The following is a 25,412-nucleotide window of genomic DNA, read 5'->3' as shown; positions in this document are numbered from 1 at the left end:
GGATGGCCACGGCTCCTCGCCCGCCCACACGGCGCAGCAGCGCCCCCCTCGCCCGCTCCTTGCCGTGTCCCTCCCCCACTTCTTCATCCACCGCCCCAGGTTTCGACCATCGTCGGCCCCGGGCTCCGCCGGTTTGGCTGTCGATGCTGTTAGATCCACCAGGTGGAGCTCGTTTTGTGTTCTAGTTGCGTCTTCTTGCTGCCGCTGCTTGAGGCATCTCTCATCTGCGGGGAGTTCGGAGCCTTCCTTGGCCCGTGCGTGATTCTTCGCACCCGAATCTTGGTTCTGCTCTTGCTCCTCGCTGGCTGTCGAGGGTTTTGGGGAGCGCCTTGCTTCTTGGAGTTGGAGGTTTGTTAGAGCTGAATCTTGCTCACCTCAAGTAAAACCAGCCGTCTTCGGATCTTCCCTCTCTTCATCTCGCAGGGGTTCTTCGCCATTTCGGAGTTCAAATCCCACCTGGGATTTCGTCGGCTGCTTGGGTTTGCTCCGTGCCGCGCGAGTTTTGGTGAGAGGTTATTCCCGCATTTAGTGGAGCTGGTTCTCATCTGCTCCTCTCCTCCTCCATTATTGTTTATACCGAATCCTATTTCAGGGTTTCGTTTGATTTCGTTTGTTTTCTCCAACTTTTTGGGCCTATTTGTTCCTGGTAAACTTTGTTGAGCACTGCTTGAAGCAGATTTGCAATTAGCTCTGCATTGGCAGCTACATTGTCGGGTATGTTACTTCTTTTATGAGTAGCTGTCTGACTGCAAAATCTGTATTTGATTTACCAGGCTGCACTGTGACTTTCTAAATGGACAGCTGCATTTGGACTGAAGTGGATGCTTAATCAGGTACTTTAACTATGGCTTTCTAAATGGAAAAATACAGCATAACATGAGGAGTCCTTGCCAGCGGTGACTAGCACTGTGTTATAAACTACAGTTCTATCCGGTGGAACATGGGCAAACCTTTTTATATGATCTATTTTCCTTGCCAAAGTTTGGATTCTGTAAGAATTATAGCTAGAATTCAACTCTATTATACTGCACATATGGATGTTTTTCTCAAAGCTATGGCCTATGTGCCAACTGCCAACTCTAACATGCCTACAGGTTGCAGTTCTTAAAACTGTGTACTAAGCAAAATTCACCATTCAAGCTCGTTAACACTTAACAATGATGATCCATGTTGAAACTTGTTCTGCTCCTTTTTATTAGAACAATTGGAGTTATGCTTATGCCTACCAGATGTCAAATATATGCCTGGCTCATAACTTCCAACATTGTGTTTTCCCAGGGAATTTTGGAAAAACCTGAAGATATAGTTGGTTATTTGAACACGAAGGGTGTCTCTGTGATATTTCTGTTCAGGAGAAACACGTTACGCAGGCTTATATCTGTGTTGGCCAACGACTACGACAAAGATGCAAAGCAGTTGAATGGAACTCACAAATCTCATGTTCATTCAATAGAAGAGGTAATTTCGATGCGCAAACAGTTTCAAACAAGTTTACTGGCATAGCTTTGTTCTGTTGGTAAGTCGAGAGAGAGAGAGAGAGACACAGCGAGAGAAGCTTTGTTCTGTTGGTCCCCCTTTTGAGCATAGTGTTGTCCACAGCTCATTTTACATGAGTTGTGGCTTAGTACATATATCACTTATTTTATGGTAGCTTTGTGATTTTGATTAGACACTGGTGGGTAAAAGATAAACTGCATGTAAATATGACACATGCAGGTTTGTGAAAAGCTAGTAAGCAGTAAATACTAGAGTATAGAACAGATAATAACATTAAAAGTGTAACTGGTGCTGCCCTATTTAACCACTAAGTTTGGGTGCTGTCATTGTGCAGTGAGTATATGACTTGTGTCATGGAAGCCCTCAAGCTAGAAGACACGATAAAAAATTATGAACGCCGTGATGCTAATGGATGGTGAGTTTATTGATCTTATGTTTGCAGTGTAATCTCGTTGCCTTAAAAATATTGTTTGCAAGTAGCATTTCAATCTTATAGGAATATTTACATGATGATACCTTTTGGGAGTTTGTTTTTTCCTTTTGTATCTTAGTGCTGCATCTGTCAAATAAATTATGCCAAGTGATATATGATCATCATGAGGGAAGACTTAATGTGTAAATTAGTAAATTACAAAAAAAAGAGCAAATTATGTGCTGCCTGTACTCTTAACAGTTCTACATTCTACAAAAGTTTTATACTGCAAGCAATACTGCTAACCAAGAATACTTGAATATTGGCGAATTGTCCAATTGCTATTGATGCTTGTGCTTGTCAACCTGAAGAACTTCACAGACATCAATTCTATTCTTAGTAACTGCTTGGAAAACTCTAAGCAATATGTACTGCAAACAAGTTGTGCTTATCCAGGATTCTCTGATAGACGAACCAATATTAGTGTATTGATCAATTTTGGACACTATTGGTATTCTTCTTACCTTCACTGCAGTTTTTTTGGTTTTCATAATTCCTTACAACAAGCATCTCAGTTAGGTTATATTCTTACTTTCTTGGTAAATTTATTACATGTGGTTAACATTTGATGGAGCTGACTCAAGGATACTTTGTTGCATTTCCAGAGTTCATTTGGCACTGTATACTGAGAAAGCAGCTTCAAAAAGCATTTGCTGTTATCCTTGGCTGTATGTCAGCTGCTATACTGTTGGCTGAAGCTACTTTACTTCCAAGTGGTGTTGATCTATCTCTCTTTTCTATTCTTATAAAAGCTGTAGGAAAGCAAGAGGTTTTAGTTCAGGTAAGGAACTGAACACTTTATTTAAAAACTTACAATTGATTTTCTACCTCCCCAGTTTACCAAAAAGTTTTGTTAATTGTGAGGCTGACTACCCTCTGCAATACTATCTTGTCTCTTTGCAATGCTTACTATCTTGTCTTAGTGATGACATTAGATAATTTATTTGCATAGGACACAACAATCATGTTCATCTGTCACCAATTGATTATCCATTCTCATGTCATATATCTGTCTGTGAATTTAGATGGTTCCAACACCACCAGCAACGATAACTTTGATGAAGATGACTTGGAAGACAAACACCTGCTTCTGACGTCTTCTGTTGGTCAAGACACAATTGTAAAAGAAGTTCACAGATGAATGTCTGATGAAGCCTTACAGTGACTTTTCTCTGTATTCTAAACCGAATGGGTTTCAACACTCAATGTGTAGCTTGTCATTCATTATGTACATTGTCATTGTATTTTAAAAATGTAATGAGCTCTGTCTGTTCTGATCTGATTTGGAGGAGCACGTGTTGGTAATTTGATTTTTTTTTGTGGAAAAATGCACTGTAGGGGCGGTTGATACTGTAGCTGCCCCTACAAATCGATTTATAGGGGTGGCTGGTACTGTAGCCGCCCCTACAAATCGATTTGTAGAGGCGGCTGGTACTGTAGCCGCCCCTACAAATCGATTTGTAGGGGCGGCTCGTGTTACTAGCCGCCCCTACAAATCAATTTGTAGGGGCGGCTGACAACACCAGCCGCCCCTACAAATCGATTTGTAGGGGCGGTCTGGGAACCGCCCCTACAAATGCACTGTAGCCGCCCCTGAAAATCATATTTGGCGTAGTGACTTAAGCACATAAATTAATCCACTAGTCGTCACTCAATTTCCAAAATTAAACTAGGGCTTTCACCTATCACATCCAACCTCTATAGGTAGAAAGACCAAATTGCCTTTAGAGGTCCTCTTTACACTAAGTCTATTTATTTGTTGATTCACGGACAAACCTGATTCCATCCATACGTGTCTCTCTTGATCTTTGAAACTTGCTGTGAGCAAACTCTTTTACCCAAGGTGCTCTTTATTGAGATCTGGCTATGCCATGTTACTACATAATCCAAAGGTTCAAGCATGTTCCTGGCTAGGAATAAATTTTGGGTAACCATAAAATGGATGTGAAGAGAAGTAGGTGTGATGGTTGGATTGGACCTTTTCAACCTTATAAATCCACTTCAGACTTCAGAACATGTGATACATATAGATGTGGATTCTAATTTCTAAAACATCCTCCAAAACATATAAATTTGGTTCACAAGTGCTCAGCTGTCAATGGGGACGTCTTTCATCACTAAAAGAGAACTCACAAACACTACAAGAATTGTGTTGATCCATGATAGTTTTTTTATGACAGATTTTTTCAGTCACAGAATCAGACATGGGTTCTCTTAAAGCCCAACCTTGGGCCCAGATTCTGTGACGAAATTCATAGACCGTCACTATTGACATCTAAAATTGGCAATGTTTTCCTAAACGGTCTTTACACGGTCACCCTTTGTTTAGCGTTTAGGCTGTTTACACGGTGTTTAAACAAAGTTAAACAGTCTAAACAGTTTTGAACTTTAAAAAAAATACATATAATTATATATGTGCATGTAAAAAATCAAGTATTCTAGCATTTATACATATTTATCCGAGTAAAAATCAATTATTTTGGAATGTATATATATTTATGCATGTGAAAAGAACCAAATATAGATATTTATGTATGTAACATATCAAGTGTACACATTTATAAATATAATAAACTTAAGTATACAAATTCATCTATACAAAACTGAACTAGATTTACCTCGTGTTCGTCTAAACAGCTGTTTAAATAGTTGTTTAGCCCGTTTAATATTGTTTATCTCCGTTTCGTTTAGGCCGTTTAGACCGTTTTTTCCTGTTTTTTGACCGTTTAATTTTCGTTTACCCCCTAAACAAAATAGTTTACCACCGTTTACCGTTTAGTGGCCGTTTAATCGTCCATTTAGGCAAACACTGAAAATTGGTCACAATGCCGCTTTGCCACATTTAATGCCACCGTGGTATGCTAACGTGGCCATGGAGCCATCTGTTGGTTTTCTCGGTCATCAAAAAAATTGTGCAACATTGGAGAATCAAACATGCGACCTGTTTGTTCCAATGCCACACACATGACCACTACAATACTACATTCTTATGTGTTAGAATCTATAGAATAGTTTTGTTTTATTCGTAATATTGTTGACTTTGAATTGTTAAAACAAAGTCTAATGGAAAAATGGCCAAAACAAAAGTTATAGATCTCGATGAGTTCTACAACTTTGTTGTTGACAATATTTTCATTTGAAATCATTCACTATCCCAAAATTCTTTTTAAAGTTCTCATATTCGAAAATTCAAATTTTGAATTACCCAAATGAACTCGGATGGAGAAATGACCAAACCAAAAGGTGTAGATCTCGAATTCTCGATGAGTCCAACAACTTTTTTGTTTACCACTTTTTCATTTGAAATCACTGAATATCCTAAAATTATGTTCGAAGTTCTCATATTTTGAAATTCAAATTTAAAATTATCTAAGCAATGTCAGATGGAGAAACGATCAAAACAGAAATTGTAGATCTCGATGAGTTCTACAACTTTGATGTTGATGGCTTTTACATTTAAAATCGATTAGTACCTCAAAATTCTATTTGAAGTTGTCAAATTTTGAAATTCAAATTTTGAAATTGTTCAAACTAATTCATACGGAGAAAGGACCAAAACCAAAGTTGCAGATCTCGGTGAGTTCTACAATTTTGTAGTTGACGATTTTTTATACGAATTCATTTGATATCCTAAAATTCTATTCAAAATTCTCATATTTTGGAATTCAAAATTTTAAATTGTTGGGCCAGATTCTGGACCCATTCTAATCTTGGGCCCAATCTCATCTTTGACCCACTGATTTTTTTTCTATTATAAAGTGAATAAAAATGCAAATTATGAATGTTCAATTGAACGATTTTTGAAAAATGACCAAAATAAAAGTTAGAGATTTCGATGAGTTCTACTACTTTGTTATTGACGACTTTTTCTTTTGAAATCATTTTGCTATCCCAAAATTTGGTTCAAAGTTCTAGTATCATGAAATTCGATTTTTTAATTGTTCGAGCAAAGTCGGATGGAGAAATGACCAAAATAAAACTTGTAGATCTCAATGAGTTCTACAACTTTGTTGTTGATGTCTTTTACATTTAAAATCATGTACTACCCCAAAATTCTGTTCGAAGTTGTCAAATCTTGAAATTTAAATTTCAAATTGTTCAAACAAACTCCGATGGAGAAATGGCAAAAACAAAAGTTATAAATCTCGATGATATCTACAATTTTATTGTTGATGACTTTTTCGTTTCAAATCATTTACTACCCCAAAATCGTTTACTATCCGAAATAGATACATCTCACACTTTGTTATGTGGCTAAGTGAGAGAGTTTTATTAGTGAAGGATGTATAGTCCTACTTTATTAAAATTTCTTGAAACTTTTATGGAATGCTTATGGACACAAAATATGTTATTGTGTCAATTTGAAGAATTTTCTGACCAAATTTAGTAATTATTGTAATTATTTATTGAATTACCATAAAATAAATGTAATAATATCTAAAATTGCTTAGAAAAATCTACAAACTTGCATGAAAATGTGATTTTGGTGTATCATCATTGCATAAAATTTTCAAATGATTTTAACAAAATGGTACTACACATTGTTCATAAATAGACACATCTCACACATAGTTATGTGACTAGGTGAGAGATGTTCCTATTTGTGAAGGACATATAGTCTCACTTTGTTTAAATTGGGTCGGATGGAGAAATGGCTAAAACAAAAGTTGTAGAACTCTTTGTTGTTGACCGCTTTTTCATTTGAAATCATTTAATATCCTAAAAATTTTGTTCGAAATTCTCTTATTTTCAAATTCAAATTTTAAATGGTTCAAACGAACTCATCTGAGAAAGAACGAAAACCAAAGTTGTAGATCTCGATGAGGTCTACAACTTTGTTGTTGATGACTTTTCATTTGAAGTCATTTAATTAGTAAGTTATCATATAATAAATATAATAATGATTACAAATTAGCTGGGTCTCCATAACTAATGCTAGCCCATTAATCGCTGCAGCCCATCTCAGCTCGGTCACTGACAGCCGCAAGATTTAGGATCGGACGGCTGAAAATACACCCCTAGACAAACCCTAACATATATATAGTCTCCAGACTGGAGAAGCCCTTTCATTCATCTCCATCGTCACTCTCCCTATGCCTTGCTCCTGACTGCGGCCTCGGCCCTCACCGCACCACCATCGACATCCTCCTCCACCTTCTTCCCTACCACCAGAACTCTATTCATGCGAGCTCCTACGTGCCTCCAACGCATGGCGGACGGAGGCGGCAACGCGTAGCCCCAGGTAGACGGAGGCGGTGGCCCTTGTGAAGCATGACCGAGGGTGGCCAGGACAAGGCCATGGCGGAGCGGATCTGGTCGTTGGTGCCGCGGATCTAGCCATCAGCGCCGCGGATCCGGTCGGGCTTAGTCATGCCACGATGACGGCCACTGCGACCCGCGCCACTAGCTCCCCGTAGCGGAGGCGACGAGGAAGAGGATGGGCCTTTGGATCCAGAGGAGCCAGGTGAGCACTCTTTGTCTCTTCTCTCCCTTCGAATCAAATCTTTTTCATGGCTGGGAATCAGGTTTCTGACAGCAATCGAATTGGTTGCCGCGGCTGGAGCAGTGGCAGTAGGAGGACTGGAGGAGGAAGGTGATGCTGCGAAGAATAAGCGGAAGCAGTGCTCAGGAGTCAGGATCTAACGGGGATGGCTGCAGCGGCAGCGGGAGCGAGGGGCAGCGGCAGCAGTGCTCAGGACTCACCAGAGGATGCCTCGTTCACGGTGTCCCCTACCTCCATCGCGTGCTGTTCAGTCTGCTAGCAGCGTCTGCTGTCTATCCTGTCAAAGGTGACAATACTAACTGATAGTGCTTTAATTTTGCATTAATAATTTAGTTTAGTTTTGAACCAGCGTTGTACAGAGAGGCATCCAACAAAGTAAGGTACAATTGCAGATTACATGTAGGTACTTCCTCTAAGTACTTCAAGCACTATTGGAGGCTGTAGTGAAAATCATGGATATCGAGTAAGGTACACAGGCACATCTCTATCCTCTCCCCATAGGTGTTTGTTTAATTTATCAAGTAAGGTATAGCAGCGAGGAAAATGGAGTAGCTACCGTTTTCACAACCATAGTCTGGAAGCAATCTTTGCTTGTCATGTGCATCTGAATATAGGTCTGCATTTTCATTGTGCCTGAGAAAGTTCAGGAACATTTACACATTAATTTTGTGTGAATTCTGCATTTTGTGCTCATGTACGGTTAAGGATGAGAAAGAGAACAAAATAATAGCTTGTGATTCTAGTACAGAGCATGTTCTATGTGTAGTATGTCCTCCGCTGGCCTTTTAATCTTGTGAGAGGGAGCAAGGACAGCTGAGCTCCTTTACCAAGATCTCTTTTTTTATGTACCGAGTATGTGAATTATATCTGTGAAACTTGGACAATCTTATTCTCACTATAAGTTGAAAGTTGCAATTTGTAACTTAGTTATATTTCTATCATTGTTTTTCAGGAACCATGCTGCCTCGTGAGAAGATGCAGGGTTGTTCACTTGCTGATTATATCATTGTAAGCCCCGTCCAACTCCCCCCTTTCATTCTATTTGCTTGTTCACTTGCTGAATCTATTACGATCTGATGGAATATTGAATGATATTTGATATGTAATGGTAATTGGGCTGATTAGTGAAGTAAACTGTTCCACTACGGTGAGCATTCTAGAGTTCTTCTAAGTTCTAACAATTTTATTAGTCTGAACTGAATCAAGGACAAGGACAAGGAATGCTTAGATCTTTTATTCAAACTGCATCAGTCCAGCAAAACCCATAAATATGTGTTGTTTGGGAGAAAAATAACTTATTGTATCCAACTAAGTGTATTGGATCTTTAATGATTGAACCTGCTGCACATATTTGAACCTGACAATGCTCTACACATATTTGAACTAGATTTAATTCTGAACCAATCAACATATTATGATTGGATTTGTGGAGAAACTACCAGATTGTTTTTTTATAACTTACTACCAGATTGTTAGTTTGTAGTAACCTATTTATGTGACCTTTGATTGCACTACGTGTCCGATACGCCCAGGATACGTATCCTCGGAGTATCCGCTTTTTTATTATTTTCGTGCAAATTGGATACGCCATCCAACACGTATCTGGCCTGCCGATATGGCCCAGCCCAGTAAGAAGCCCAGGTAGATAGAACCTTATCCCTCTGCCCCGACGCCCTAGCGTTCGATGTCCGCAGTCCCGCACGGCTGCGCCCACGACGAGCGCCGCATCCCCGCGCAGTGAAGCCACAACCCCGCTCGCCGGTCGCCAGCCACCGGCGACGAGCCTCTGCCTCCGCCTCCACTCGCCGGCGACGAGCCTCCGTCCCTACTCGCCGGCCACCGGCGACGAGCCTCCGCCTCCGCTCACCGGCGACGAGCCTTTGTCCCTACTCGCCGGCCGCCAGCGATGAGTTTCGGCCCTGCGACGTGGATCCCGTGAGTTAATCCCCTTCCCTGTTCTCGATCTCCTCTTCTTCTTCAGTTCGTAGCCGGTTGTTGCTTGATTTCTTTGCTCCCCACTCCGCATCCCCACTTCGTCTTCCCCTTCCTCCCTTTGTCTTCTATTTCTGCAGTGCAGTTAATGAGTTCTTGTTGCTTGTATGCAGTAGATGATGTCTCCAAATATGAGCAGTGCTAGTGCAAGTGCTAGTGGTAGTGTAGGATTTGCAGCCACAAACACAACAGACATCAAGGCTCCACTTTGAGATCATGTAACCATTCTGGAGAAGCCTAAAACTGGTGTTGAAATGCTATGTGGCGCTACAAGTACAGTCCAATGCAAAAAACTGAGTAGTTACATTAGAGTTGAAGCTCATTTGCTGCAGAAGGGAGGAAGGGGAATAGGTAAATGTCCTAATGTTAGATATGAAATGCTTAGTGAAATGAGGAAGGAAATTGAAAGGTGCAAGAATCTAGTGGAAAGATCCAAGTCAAGAACTGTTTCTTTGCCTATTGCTCCTTCCTCAAGCAATACTGCTGACAACAACAAGAGGAACAAGAGGGGGCCTGTTTCTGCATTGGAAAAAGCTTGGGCATTGGAAGACCGTAAGCACTTGGATGCTTTAATTAGTAGATCAGTTTATTCTGGAGGGGTATCTTTCAATTTTATGAGAAATCCATATCTTCGAGAAGCCTTTACCTTTGCTTGCAGCCGCAATATGCAAGGTTATGTGATTCCTGGTTACAACAAAGTTAGAGAGGGACTTCTGAAGCAAGAAAGGAGGCACATAGAGACTTTTTTGGAGAGCACAAAGAGCACATGGGCAAAGAAGGGAGTCACAATCTGCTCTGATGGTTGGTCAGATCCTCAGAGGCGACCAATCATCAATTTTGTTGTTGTTTCTAACAAGGCACCTATGTTCTTGAGGGCTGATAATTGTGAAGGTCAGTACAAATCAAAAGAATACATTGCTGAGAAGTTGAGGGGTATAATTGAAGAAGTAGGTCGACATAATGTAGTACAAATCATTACAGACAATGCTACAAATTGCAAAGGTGCCGGTCTCATAATAGAATCTGAGTATGATAACATATTTTGGACACCATGTGTTGTGCATACCCTCAATCTTGCTATGAAAAGTATATGTGAACCTAAAATAGGAAACAACCCTTCTGATGAAGAAATATTTGCTTGGGGGCAACTTGAATTTATACATGATGTTAAAATAGAGGCTGTTATGATAAAGAATTTCATAATGAATCATGGCATGTGGCTTTCAATGTTCAATGAGTTCAGCCGATTGAAGTTACTTTCTATTGCTGAAACTAGATTTGCCTATGTTGTATGTATGTTGAAGCGGTTTGTTGAGGTAAAAACAGCCCTCCAACAAATGGTGATTAGTGACAAATGGAGTGTGTACAGAGAAGTCAGAGATTATTCTCCAACTCCAACAGCCTAAATTGTCAAGGACTTAATACTTAGTGATGTATGGTGGGACAAAGTGGACTACATTCTTAGGATTACTACTCCTATATATGAAATGATTCGTATGACAAACACTGACACACTATGTCTTCACTTAGTATATGAGATGTGGGATTCAATAATAGAGAAAGTGAAGAAAGCCATATATTGATATGAGGGCAAGCAAGAAGATGAGGAGTCAAGTCTGTACTTAGTTATTTATGACATATTGATTGCTAGTGTAATACCCTAGGTGTTTGGCTTCTACTAATTGCATTTCGTTTCATAAACATGTGCATCATCTATCTCATCATGCCTTTGATTACTGAAACATGCATATGCAACATTTTCCAATTGTGTATGTTTCATACTTGAGTGTTGTGAATAGTAATGGTGTTACATGTGAATGCAACCTGAGTTTCTCATACCTTGAAACATGCCAACATGGTAGTATTATGACAAGTATAAAATAACCACAAGGTCATGAAACATGTGAAACATGGAAGTGAAACATATGTTTTAATTGCTTTTATCACATGTGATCTTTAGAAGTGGAATAACAATTTTGTAAAAGTGGTTGATTATGGTCTATTACACCTTAACTATACTTAGGTTACTTGTTGGAACATTGTTCATATTGATCAAAATGACCAAATTGCCCTCAAGTGGAGGTTTGACTTGAATTGACCCTTGGAGTGTCACAGTTTGACTGATTCAAAAGTCCAACTTAGAAACTTTGTATGACTATGCACTCTTTACCAAAGTTGTAGCTAATTTATAAAGGAACAAAAGTCTCAATATGACCATCTCATGAAAATGGCTAGAACATGTTCAAAAAGGACCCACAAGTCAGCATTGATGGTGGATTCAACATTTGAAAATTTTCTAAGTCACAAAGCAGATTTCAGTTTCATGAGCTGATGTTTGGAGCACTGTATCTCACTAACCAAGCCAAACTAGCTCGAGCTCCAATTAGCAAACTTGTAGTACTCACGTAGGTCTCCAACTTTGTTAACTACAACTTAACCTAGATCGCCACGGTTTAAGAGATCCAACGCTGTCAATCTTGGCTGTCAGGCTGATCGTTTTCACTGAATCAAAGCTACAGTACTACCGTTTTCAGAAAACGCCCGACGCGTGTTCACCGCGCGTCGACGGCCGGTTGAGCGCGCAGGCCACGCGCCATGGCCAGCCTGACGCCGCTGCCCGCTGGCGCCCGCTTGAAGGCCGCCGCCGCACCATTGCTGCTGAGAGCGTAGCCGTCACGCAGCCCCTCCGCCGGTCCGCCCCGGAGAAATTGCTCGCGCACATAGGAGCGTCCCACACTGCTCTACTCGCTCGAGCTCTCCGCAGTTGTGTCCGTGGCTAGGTGAGAGTCCTATGGCCGATTCTGTGACGCCGCCATGTCCGGCGCCTCGCCGGAGCGCGAGCTCGCCGTGGCCCGAGCTGATCAGCGCTCCTCCGTGCCCCCTTTGCTCTGCATTGTCTTCCCCGCGCCTCGTAGTGTCTCTAATCCTACCCCATCTAACCGCTACCGCCCGGAGGTCGCCGGCGGGTGAGCCTCGCCGGAGTAAACTCCACCGTCGCACGGGCCTTTCTGTGGCTAGGCTTCCCGAGCACACCCCCTAACCCTATCTTAGCACTAGTACTGTCGCCTGAGCTCCATGGTGCCGTAGAACCGTTCGCCTGGGCCAGCCGTGGCCGGAGTCGGCCGGCACACCGTCATGTTGCGCCACCGAGCCGCCATGGCCGGCGATGAACCATTTCAAGTGCACCTCTACCCTAACCATGAACCTCTATCGATGCGGGATGGTGTGGTGAACACCAAGGTGGGGTTAGTTTTGCCGGCAGCTTCGCCGTCGGCGAGCTATCGCCGTCTCACCATCGACCCTCGCCGTGCTCTGTTTTTGTGTCAATGACGTGTGGGCCCTTCTGTTCTGTGGGTCCCGTGTATCAGTGACAGTAAAGAAAGAAGCTAGTTCATTTTTTTCAGTTTTGAATCCAGTTTTGTAAATTTGATAACTCAAGTTTGGTAGATCCAAATGTTATGGTTCCAATTTTGTTGAGTTCCTGGTCATGTCTAGTATTTAATAAAAATATTATATGAGCACATGTTTTAGAAATTTTGAATGAATTAAATAGGATTTTGAAATGTGTTTTTAGATGCATGCAAACTTGTTTGAATTTTATCTTGAGTTTCTGTGGTCCAAAAATTATGAAATTTTGTGGGTAATCTATTATTGCTTAGTAGAAGCTCTGGTTAAAATTTCAGAGCTAGTGCATGTATAGTTTTTAAGTTATAGAATTTCTTTTTATCAATGTATGGATCTTGTGTGAATTTTCATAATTTTTCTATAGATCCAGTATAGGTAAAATTTGGTGAGTAAGGTTATTATGCTAGAATGATGCTAGGAAAAATGTGAAATCTGTTGCTTGACACTTTTCATTAAGGTTTCCTAATTATGCTAAAATTGGACATGCCACTTGTTATTTTGGGATACAGCAAGTTCTTCTTGCTCAATGGCTTTGAAATTTTTATGGTAGTTTATGTGAAGCATGAGATAGCTACTGTAATTTTTGTAGATTTTATGAATAGTTTTACTATATATTGCTTAAATCACCTAATTAACTAAATAAATTGGAAAAAGGATATTAAATAATTTATTTAGAAGTTGGCACTATACTTTCTGATGTTTCTTAGGTATGAAAAACAAGTTGGTAAACTTGGTTTGATCAAATTATGCTTTTGCACAATCATTAAATAAATAAGTTAGTAACCCTGTCATTTCTGGACAGATTCTAAGTTTACTGGAATTCGATTTGGTTAACATAAGAATCATGCTTTGGTGTTTACAAATGTTTTGTAGAGAATTTCATAAGCTTTCCAGAATGTCCTCATACAAGTCATTTGGAATTATAGAACTTTGGTTGTGATTGAATTAAGGGACTACTTGTATGCATATGAAACTTTAAATGTTAAATTATGTATACCTTTACTATTTCTAAGTTGTGGTAATGTTCCTAGGTGTTAGGCCTTTAACCGAAGATGAGCATCTTTATCTTAGGTTATGCAAGTTAGGTAAGTTGATCTTGTTCTTTAAGTTAAGTTAGATACATGCTTAAAGTGATTTGAATAGGGCTAGTTTTACTCGGTAAATGAGTGTCCAGTGATGTTTTCGGTAAACACTTACTGTGATTCATTCATCATGAGCATCATGTCATTCCTTATGCATCCATGATATTTATCTTTTGCATCGGCATGCAATAGGTGTACCGGAAGGAGTAACCCTGCTGGAATTCAAGGAACCGAGCGAGCAGCAGCAGCCGACGCCGGAGATTCAGGAGGAGCAACCTTCAGGAGAAGTGCCAGACGAGGTCGCCGTTGAGTGCCCGGACCACCGTCCTTGCAACTTTGTGAAAGGCAAGCCCCGAAGCATATTAAGCCTGCTAATTTTCGAAATGCAGTTACAATATTATTGTTACATATATATATTGTTGCATTAAGTTTAGGTGTTGGATGTAAACAATTGCTGCATTGGTTACCTAATTCCTTGTACAGATATTGTTACCTTGAATCCTATGTAGCTCAGGCTCGTGTAGTGCTTAGCCCTGCTTTAACACGGTAGAAGTCAGGTGATTTCCTGTCACCTGCGAGATATAGGAAGATACATATGGCACGGTTGGCTATATTTGCTATCGTGGAAAAGAACCAGTCTTAATTTGAAATGAAGACCGGACGGAGGCTTGCCGGTTTGCAGTGACTCCGTCTGTGTCGCTTAAGGACTGATTCTTGGAGCCTTTCCTGTTCATATTGAACGCATGCCTCTCTCTTAGTTGACCGTGTCCGATGACCGACCGTGAAGCCGAGTAGCTCACCTCAGGCCAGGAGTCGATAAGTATAAAGTGCGCCTCGGAAGGGAGCCGTAGGCGTGAGTCCAAGGGCAGGTGATTTAAAAGTCCTGATCGTCCTGGCAGAAGGGTAATCCCTGAGAGCGCTGGCGCTGATCGAACCCGCGAATTTGGTTCCTGAGTTGTACCAAAGGTAACCCACGGCTACCCTTGCTAAGTATGCCAGGGTGAGAGTTAGGAATACCCCCTCAGCTGAGTTGTAATTCGATTCGAGTCGCCGTCTCTCCCGGTTAGTGAGAACTTAACGGGCTTATCTCCAATGTAGATACACTTAATAGCATAATGGTTCGGAAATGATGATATGATGATGACAGCCTTATTATACCTGCTATGGTTAATATTGTTTGCTCCTAATAAGTGAGTGCTCTAGTACAGGTGCTAATCTAGTGGACAGGTAAATAATGATAAGCTTGGTGCTAAGTTTAAATTGGTTACTATAATCATAAGCTCTTTTATGCAACTGTGTCAAGCTAGCCCACCTGAAAAGCCTTGCATGATCCTTGGTGTCTTTTATTTCTGGTTTTGACGGGTAAGTCTAGCTGAGTACCTTCTCATACTCAGGGTTTATCTCCCACCTGTTGCAGATGACCAGTTCTACTTTGGTTGCTGCAAGTACTGCCTTCTCCCAGCTGGGGATGAAGACTAGACCGTTGAGCGCGGTCTCTACTAGTTCTTGTACCTAATAATGCTTTTGTGGGACATGACTCAGACTTGGCAATGTAATTGAAAACTATGATGTTTTGTACCAAACTATGTTGCTTCCGCACACTCAAACTTGGTTTATAATATTCTATTTAAACTCTGATGGATGTAATCCGAATGCTACTTATGAAATGTTGTAACGGATGATGTGTTGTGTTGAATCACTACGATCTTGGTTTGTATGTCGAGAGTTGGTTGAAATCCTTCATGATTTTCGGACTACCGGGATTATGGGAGCTTAAGTACTGGAATTTGATCGCTTCGGTGATTGTTTTTGTACTTACGTTCTTATGATTTGGTCGGTTCTGTTACAGCTAGGTGGACAAAAGGAAATAATCCACTTCATTGTTTAGCTCATTCACTTAATCCAAGGTACAAAACTACAAACTGCCATTCAGATTTTTTCCATTCACTTGTGTCATTCAGATTTTTCCATTCACTAAAATCATAATGCCAAATTGCAGATATTATAGCAAAAAGTGGCTTGACGAAGGTGTTGGCCGTGAACCACCCCACAAGGATAAAGAGGTATCGAAAATGAGGATGGTTTGCTTTAAGAAGTTCTTTCCCATGCTAGAAGAATTGGCTAAAGTAAAAGAAGAGTACTCAAGGTTCTCTAGTTGTTTAGAATAATTTAATGATCCTGACTCAAACCATGATAGATGGGTTGTTTCCCCTATGACTTGGTGGACAAATCATGAACAATCTGCTCCCTTATAGATGAGTTCGGCCTTGAAATTGCTTAGCCAACCAGCCTCATCTTCTTGCTGTGAAAGAAACTGAAGCACCTATAGCTTTGTCCATAGTGTCAAGAGAAATGCTTTAACTCCAGAGCGTGTTGAAGATTTGGTCTTTGTGCACTCAAATCTGAGGCATTTGTCCAAAGCAACTGATGCATACAAGACAGGAGTGACAAGGATGTGGGATGTAGGAGGGGATTCTTTTGATTCACTTGGTGGTATTGGCATTCTTGAAGTGGCTGACCTGTCCCACCTGAATTACAAGCTGTGTCTTTTGGTTTGGATGATCCGCAGGTTCATGTTGTGGATAACAATTTGTAATAATAGTACAATTAAGTGGTTAATTGCAATGTTTTATTATTATCAGTTTTAAATAACAGTACTCCTTTGTCCTCTCCTCTCCTGTCTACTTCAGAGTTCAGACTCCAGTACACTAGTAGTAGAAGGTGATGTACTGAAGTACTACCGATTACTTAATACTCAAGTTTTAGTAATAAATTGAGTGATAGTTGGTTTTTCTGTGCAAATTCTGAACTTGGAGTCTTGGAGAACTCGAGAATGGACAATTGAAGAATGGAGATGCTTCCGGAGTTCCGGTCTTTGCTTTGGCTGGCAATTGCTATTGCAAGGTAATTTACTATTTTCAGTCTTTCACAATTTTAATATGCGCTATTATCTATTTTTGTTTAAAAAATAGTAAAGCGTATCCGCGTATCGGGTTTTTTTAGGAAATTGCCGTATCAGCATATCCATATCCTTCCGATATCGATACGAGTATCTGTATTTGTGCTGCATAGCTTCTAACAATTTTATTAGTCTGAACTGAATCAAGGACAAGGACAAGGAATGCTTAGATCTTTTATTCAAACTGCATCAGTCCAGCAAAACCCATAAATATGTGTTGTTTGTGAGAAAAATAACTTATTGTATCCAACTAAGTGTATTGGATCTTTAACGATTGAACCTGCTGCACATGTTTGAACCTGACAATGCTCTACACATATTTGAACTAGATTTAATTCTGAATCAATCAACATATTGTGATTGGATTTGTGGAGAAACTTCCAGATTGTTTTTTTTTATAACTTACTACCAGATTGTTAGTTTGTAATAACCTATTTATGTGACCTTTGATTGGGCAGACTCAGTGTCGGAGGCTCCCACATGAGTGGGGTCTGGGGAAGAGAAAAACTGAGGCCAGCCTTTTTCCCGCAAAATCTACGGAGAGGCTGCTTCGAACCCATGACCTGGTGACTCAGTGAGACAGCTCTCACCACTGCCCCAGGCCTGCCCACTATGTTAATATTTATCCCATATGCTTTGACGTGGACTACTAGTTGCTGTTAGCGTCTAGTGCTGCCATGCAGCTGCTTGCTTCTTGCACAGGTCGGCATCACATTTGCTAATATTGGCACACACACATGAGCTCTTGCACAGGTTGGCGTCACAGTTATATCTATTGCCAGAGTAGATAGCAGCCGGTGCCACAATTAACTTGCTGCTACATTAGATAGTTAAATTATAAATTAACTTGCCTCCTTGAGCTTGTCATCTAATTCACCTGATTTCCTATTGTGCCCGTGACCTGTGTCTTCTTACTGCCTGAACCTGACAAATGTTTGAATATGTCAATCTGCACTTGTTTCAACCTGACAAATGCTTTACACATGTAAAATATTATGTTCTCACGTGAAAACACTTGGCTTATCATAAAAGCACAATGCATAGTTTAGCATTTTTTTCACATGTGCACATGCTTATGTTATGTGCCTCGTGATGACACAACGTGTTGACCTGAGGCAACAGGTTTTGCTATCGCTGCAGTATTACTTTTGTGAATGTTCATGCTATATTGATATTGCCTGCCTCCACAATGTTATTATGTGGTTTCTCAAACCATCCTAGCATATAGACTAATTAATATTGCCTGTCTTTTTTGTGCTTGCCTCGTGCAGCTTGCTCAGAAGGAGCAGCCATCTGCCATCTGGCTAGACGGGATGAGCATGCAGACATAAGAAGGTTGCAAGGAGACCCTTTTGTTGTGTAACAAACTTTGATGCTGGAGTGGCCAAAGTGCCTTGGTGGCTGCTGGGTACTGTCATATCCGTTTGGATAGGTTTTAGTTATGTTGTATGAGATGTGAAGATTGTAACGTGTTCCCAAAATATTTATGCGTAAATCAAGACCTATTTTTGTTACTGATGAACCGTGCTATGATGGGTCGTTTCCGTCGGGCCCTGGATGACTTGGCTCTCAAGGAACTTCCCCTAATTGGGCGCAAATTCACATGGAGTGGTGGCGGTAATTCGCCCACTCTCAGCAGGCTGGACCAGGTTTTCTCTACCATGGAATGGGAAAATTTATTTTCAAGTTGTCTATTGCAAAGTACAGCCTCCATGAACTCACATCATTGCCCTCTAATTATAGTGCTGAATGACATGCTGCCTGGAAAGAGTAGATTCCACTTTGCATCTTTCTGGCCTAAACAGGAGGGATTCCAAGAAGTGGTTGGTCAGGCCTAGGGTTCATTAGAAGCAAGGGCTTATCCTCTGGAGACTGTCACTGAAGTTTAAATGTCTCACCCGAGCTTTACAAAGCTGGAGTCAGAAATGCATTAGAAACATTGGTGCTCAACTTGGTATTGCCAGAGAAATTATCCATCAACTTGAAATTGCTCAGGACAGCAGACAGCTATCAGAAGGAGAGCTTTGGTTGCTGCACTCTTTGAAAAAACATTCTCTAGCTTTGAGTTCTATGCAGAGAACAATTGCTCGGGTCAGGTCAAGGATTAACTGGTTAAAAGATGGGGATGCTAATACAGCGTTGTTTCATGCTCATGTTCATCATAGGAAGCGCAAAAATTTCATCTCACAAATAATAGTAGATGATCAGGTGCTGACTAGCCATGAGGATAAGGCTGCAGCAATTTTTTATTTCTATGATCAGTTGTTGGGCACAAGTGGCCAGCGAGATCTAACCATCAACCTTGAAGAGCTGAACTTAAGCCAAATTGATTTGGTCGACCTAGAACTGCCTTTTTCGGAGGATGAGGTGTGGAACACCATCAAGCATTTGCCTCCAAATAAGGCCCCAGGCCCAGATGGATACACAGGGCGTTTCTACAAGATATGCTGGCCAGTTATCAAATCTGATTTAATGGCTGCTATATCAACGGTGCAGCGTTGGAATTTTAGGAACATACAGCTTCTTAACTCAGCACTGCTAACCCTCTTGCCCAAAAAAGATGATGCTTCCTCAGTTAAGGACTTTCGATCAATTAGTCTTATCCATAGTTTTGCTAAGTTGGTCACAAAATTATTGGCAAACCGCTTGGCAGGAAGACTCAGTGAGTTGGTGTCATCCAATCAAAGTGCTTTTGTGCAAGGGCATTGTATTCATGATAATTTCATACTTGTCCAGTAGATGGCCAGGTTCTTGCATCAACAAAAGTAGCCACGCATTCTATTGAAGCTGGACATCTCTAAAGCCTTCGACTCGGTTTCCTGACCGTTTCTTTTGGAGGTTCTTCAGAGAAGGGGTTTTGGGCGTAAATGGCAGGATATGATCAGTGGCTTGCTTGGCTCGTCATCAACTAGGGTGCTACTCAATGTGATCCCCGGTGAGGTTTTATATCATCGGCGTGACTTCGGCAAGGTGACCCACTCTCTCCTATGCTTTTTATCCTTGTCATGGATGTCCTGAATAGATTGATTGAAAGGGCGAGCACTGAAGGGCTGCTGCAGCCAATTTCCACTAGGAATATTCATCATCGTGTATCCCTTTATGCTGATGATGTGGTACTGTTTCTTCGCCCAGTCGCTACAGATTTACAAGTGGTGGATGCACTGTTACGGCTATTTGGCACATCTTCAGGACTGAGAACAAATATTCAGAAATACAGTGTCTCTCCTATTCAATGTTCAAATGAAGACTTGGTTGTGGTTTAGACTCATTTTCCTTGTGTAGTTCAGGAGTTTCCCTGCAAATATCTCGGCCTTCCTCTTTCCATCAAGAAGCTATCTAAGACACAGTTACAACCTCCGATTGAGAAGGTGGCTGACCATCTGCCAGGTTGGAAATCTAAGTTGATGAATCGAGCTGGTCGTGCTACATATGTGCAATCGGTTCTCACCTCAGTTCTAATCTATTTCGCCACTGCCTTGGAGCTTCCTCCATGGTGCCTAAAGGCGGTGGATAAGATCCGTCATAATTTCTTGTGGTGAGGCAGGAAGGAGGCAAAAGGAGGTCACTGTTTATTAGCTTGGCCCAAGGTGAGCCGTCCAAAGGAGCTTGGTGGCTTGGGCATTTTAGACCTTCAAAGATTTGGTTGGGCACTCAGGGTCCGTTGGTTGTGGTTGAGTAAAACTGAACCTGATAAGCCATGGGCAGCCTTCCCGGTCATAGTTCATGGGAATGCACAGGCCCTATTTGATGCTGCTGTAACTACGGAAGTCGGCAATGGGGCGAACACCAAGTTCTGAACTGATCGGTGGTTACAAGGGTCTTCTATTCAGCTATTAGCTCCCAATTTATTTGCAACTATACCCAAGAGGCAGGTTAAGAAACATACAGTTCAGGAAGCACTAATGGACAATTAGTGGATACATGATATCCAGGGGCACCACTCAGTGGATGTCCTATCCGAATTCTTAGACATTTGGGACTTGGTTCAGGAAACATTACTCCTGCCAGAGGTTGAGGATGTTCATAAGTGGAAATTGGACATTTCAGGTCAATTCTCAACTAAGACAGCATATGAGGCTTTGTTCCTTGGAGCAGTCCAGTTTGAGCCGAGCACTCTAATTTGGAAGAATTGGGGTCCCGGGAAGTGCAAATTCTTCCTTTGGTTAGTTGCACATAATCGATGTTGGACAGCCGATAGACTTGCTAGAAGAGGTCTTCCTCATCCTGAGCACTGCTCCTTCTACGACCAAGAGAATGAAACCATTCAACACCTCCTCTGTTCCTATGTCTTCTCTCGGCAATTCTGGTTTCAATTACTTCGCACCTTTGCACTCTCGGATATTGCACCTCAGCCATCTGCCACTGGGTTCTTTGACTGGTGGCAACAAGCCGGTAGCACTCTTGACAAAAGAACCAAGAGAGGATTCAATTCATTGGTCATGCTAGGAGCCTCGATGCTTTGGAAGGAGAGAAATGATATTGTGTTCAATGGTGCCTCGCCTAGGATTGAGCGGGTGCTTCTCCTTGCACAAGAAGAAGCTGCTCTTTGGAGGTTGGCAGACGCTAAAGGCATTAGTGAACTGGTCACTGCTCGACCTGGGGTTTAACAACGCCTGTTGAGGGGGGTCGACTTTTTACATTTTTAACAGGCGCGTATGTAACCTAGAGACGGTGTGGAAAGTTGGTATGTGTGTTGTTGTATGGCTATATAAGCCTTTTATCCCCTTTCTTAATGCAATGATACGCAGCTCTCCTACGTATTCCAGAAAAAGAGAACATGTGTTAATTAACGATGATTGGTAATTAATTTGGCCGAAATTAAGGATGAAAATATTTTTATTTTGCTGGACAGCATGTCCACTAAAAGGCCGAAAAAGGGCCCACAAAAAATCAGATAGGCCCAAAACAAAATAATATGTTGGGCGTAAAATGGGCCGAAAGCTCCTAGAAACCCAAATTGGGCCATAAAACACCTGGGCTAAATTCTAAGTGGGATCGATGACACGTTAGCATACACCTTGGCGAACACATGGCGCTTGCATGATGACTCAAATTTGTGATAGAAAAATCCTATGTGGAAGCTTTTCGTGACAGAAAATTTCGTCACAGACTACTAGGCTTAGCCCAGCCTAGAGTGGGCTAAGTGGACTTTCAGGGGATCCGTGACGGTCGAAATTCGTCACAGATGACTCGCAGCCAATCTGTGACACTCGATACATGACAGAAAAAAATTCGTCACGGATGGCGTTCTATGACGGATTTCGGGGCTATTGTGACGAAAGCAATCTATCATGGATCAACGGAATTTTTGTAGTGAAATATGAAAGGAAGAAAGAAAGCTGTCATTACCACAATCTTGAATTACCTTGAATGTTAAGAATTTTCTTGAGTGCCAAAATAGAACCGCCAAGAAAAGTGTAGTTTTCTTGGCAGTGCTCATCGACCTCCGCGGAAATGTATATTCCTTAAGGATCTAGATAACTTTTTTGAAGATTGTTGGCCCTCAAGGGAACTTATTTACTTGACGGTTCGAACATTTACTTAGTGCTTTGGCAAATTAGGTGTGGCCGTAGTTTCCTTGACAGCTAGGCTTCAAGGAAATTATCCTTGAGTGCCAAAACCACTAAGGAAATTAATTTCCCTTATCCTCTATCCTTGACGGAATTTGCTTGATGGTTAGTAGCCAAGTATTATTTCTTTAGCGGTTTTGCAATTTTGTTGACGGTTTTTGACACTCTGGGTAATTTACGATTCCGGTAGTGTGTACTAACTATTGTTTTAGTGTGTGCAGCACGATTGCATGTGCTAATGTGCTCCAACGGCTAATGCCAAGCCCGGCGACCAACTGCGGGTAGCTTTGTTTGCCCTGTTCCTGCTTTGCAACCTGGCTAAATGAGAAATGACCATTAATTAGTTAATGACTCATTAAGAAGCAAGACTCCGGTCAGAGCCGAGTCCTCGTCAAGATAAATGTTAGCATACATTTTTGTCACGTGCCTATATGTAACCTAATAACCCATTCCTCCGTGGACAGTGGAGGCATGCATGGAACAACGTTAACGACGCGTCGTGTCCCTCCTAGGACACCACCCCTCGTCGTCGCGATATAAAAGGGCAGCCACAGACGCTCATGCTAGCTGCGTGTCGAGCAAACAAAAGATTAGCCACCTTCGATTCATCATTATTACCTCCTTGCTTTGCTTGATCGCCTTCGGTTATTCATCGTCGTCGTTAGCGTCGTCGATCAGCAGCAGCATGGGTGGAGGCAGTCCCATGCAGACCGTGCTGTCGGCTCCCGGCGTCAAGGACGGGAAGGTGGTCTCCTTCACCCTCGACGCGGCGACCGACGAGAAGGACACCGTCGCCGGCCTCATCCGTTCCATCATCGCCACGTCGAGCCCCGCCCAGCGGACCGCCTTCCACGTCTTCCACATCAACACCGTCGTCGACCTCTTCTCGGCGTGGCGCCGCACGCTCCCCAACGTGCGCCCCTACTACGCCGTCAAGTGCAACCCTGACCCGGCGCTCCTGGGCGCGCTGGCCGCGCTGGGCGCCGGTTTCGACTGCGCCAGCCGCGCCGAGATGGAGGCCGTGCTCGCGCTCGGCGTCGGCGTCGGCGGCGTCCCGCCCGGCGCCAACCGCAGCATCGTCTACGCCAATCCCTGCAAGGCCGAGCCCCACCTCGAGTACGCCGCGGAGGCCGGCGTCGCGCTCGCCACCTACGACACCGAGTCCGAGGTGGCCAAGGTCGCGCGCTGCCACCCAAGGTGCGAGCTCCTGCTCCGCCTCAAGGGCCCCGATGGCGGGACCACGGGCGGCGACCTGATGAACAAGTACGGCGCGCACGCGCACGAGGTGTCCCCGCTCCTCCGCGCCGCGCAGCGGGCCAGGGTCGCCGTCGCCGGAGTCTCCTTCCACGTCGGGAGCCCCGTGTCCCGCGTCGACGTGTACCGCGGCGCCATCGAGTCCGCGCGCGCCGCGTTCGACGCGGCCGTCGCCCTCGGCATGCCGCCCATGCGCGTCCTCGACATCGGCGGCGGGTTCAGGGCCGGCGCTGCCTTCGACGAGGCCGCGGCGGTCATCAACGACGCGCTGGCGGACGTCTTCGGCGACCTGCTGCCGTGTGTGGAGGTGATCGCCGAGCCCGGGCGGTACTTCGCCGAGACAGCGTTCACGCTCGCCGCGCGCGTTATCGGGAAGCGCGCGCGCGGTGAGGCGCGCGAGTACTGGATCGACGACGGGCTCTACGGCTCGCTCAACAACGTGCTCATGGACCACAAGGTCCCGCGCCCGAGACCGCTCGCCGGCGCGTGCCCCGGCGAGAAGACGTACGCGTCGACGGTGTTCGGGCCGACGTGCGACTCGCAGGACCTGGTGGTCACCGGGTACCAGCTGCCGGAGATGAGCGTCGGCGACTGGCTCGTCTTTGACAACATGGGCGCCTACTCCACAGGTGCCGGCTCCAAGTTCAACGGCTTCGACATTTCGGAGATGAAGATCTACGTGGCCTACTCCAGCTGAGCAACAACATCGACGATGGCGTTACGATGATACTTATTTGGATATCAGTATTTACACGTTAGATAAAACTAGCAAAACATGCCCGTGTGTTGCAACAGGACGTACAATTTATTACTCGGTGATTGTACAATTTTTTTTGTAAAATTTAAATGAGTTTCGTCCAACCTCGAATCAAATAAATATAATCCCGTATGAAAAATTGACAAGTGACTAACTCAAAAAATTGGTAACTATTATGGGTATTTTTATGAGTTTGAAAAGGTTGAAGGTGAGCTACACGTCTACACAAGCATCATGAATAGCTAGGTTCAGACAGCTAGGGCATGATATGAATAGTGCTGTGCTAAGGAATGTTTTACATTTCTAAACTCAAAATGAGAAAAGTTACGACTAAAAAAAGATCATTATTTCCAGTTTACTATTTAAAAAACAATTATAAACCAAAATTTTCTCATTACCTCTGGCTTACCTTTTTCACATGGGAAAAGGGTTACCAAAAGTGTTGATCCTTCATACACGAAACAAATATGAAACCATCATGTACTTAAAGCAGAAGAAAAAATTTGCCAAACAAATCAGAAAATCTTGTAGGTGTACGTAAGTACGTCTAAGATTTATCTCATTCCTTCTAGTTTACCTGTTTCATGAAAAAAATATTTACAAAACTAAACAAAAACACTGATCTCCATACAAGAAACAAATAAAAATCACCAAAAGAAAGAAAACTACCAAACAAATATCGGAAACCACCTTGAGAAAAAACAGAAAAAAAATCATGTCCCATACAGAATCAGAAACCATCATGTACAGTGGAGGAAAAAAGAACAAAAAAACATATAAATAATATGTGGAAAATTAAAAGGGAAAAATATTAGGTAAGGAAAACAGAGAAACATTACGTGAGGGAAAACAAATCCATCCAAAAAAAAGTGGCGCGGAAAAAATAATGGAAAGTATACGACACGATAATTTTCACTAGTA

The 25,412-nt window shown here is 42.5% G+C and overlaps 1 protein-coding gene, 1 long non-coding RNA gene and 1 pseudogene across 2 annotated transcripts; all 3 read left to right on the top strand.

The window, feature by feature from the left end:
• LOC136485994 (uncharacterized) lies at nucleotides 1–1,478 on the top strand. The gene is made up of 3 exons (XR_010766630.1): nucleotides 1–505; nucleotides 774–833; nucleotides 1,279–1,478. It is a non-coding gene; the product is annotated as an uncharacterized lncRNA (long non-coding RNA).
• Nucleotides 1,479–9,580: 8,102 nt separating this feature from the next.
• Nucleotides 9,581–18,376, top strand: LOC136485242 (uncharacterized; annotated as a pseudogene).
• A 4,746-nt stretch (nucleotides 18,377–23,122) lies between these two features.
• On the top strand, nucleotides 23,123–24,510 carry LOC136485241 (ornithine decarboxylase, chloroplastic-like). The gene has a single exon (XM_066482162.1). The coding sequence runs from the start codon at nucleotides 23,166–23,168 to the stop codon at nucleotides 24,429–24,431; it is 1,266 nt and encodes a 421-aa protein (XP_066338259.1). The 5' UTR covers nucleotides 23,123–23,165; the 3' UTR covers nucleotides 24,432–24,510.
• The last annotated feature ends 902 nt before the right edge of the window (nucleotides 24,511–25,412 follow it).

The sequence above is a fragment of the Miscanthus floridulus genome, chromosome 10 (genome assembly GCF_019320115.1).
Source record: "Miscanthus floridulus cultivar M001 chromosome 10, ASM1932011v1, whole genome shotgun sequence".
Taxonomy (NCBI): Eukaryota; Viridiplantae; Streptophyta; class Magnoliopsida; order Poales; family Poaceae; genus Miscanthus; species Miscanthus floridulus.
Note: the sequence above shows the minus strand (reverse complement) of the source record. Positions and strands in the feature narration are given on the sequence as shown.

What these genes read in the sequence shown, in the direction of transcription:
- LOC136485241 (XM_066482162.1), top strand. Translation starts at nt 23,166, where the DNA reads ATGGGTGGAGGCAGTCCCATGCAGACCGTGCTGTCGGCTCCCGGCGTC.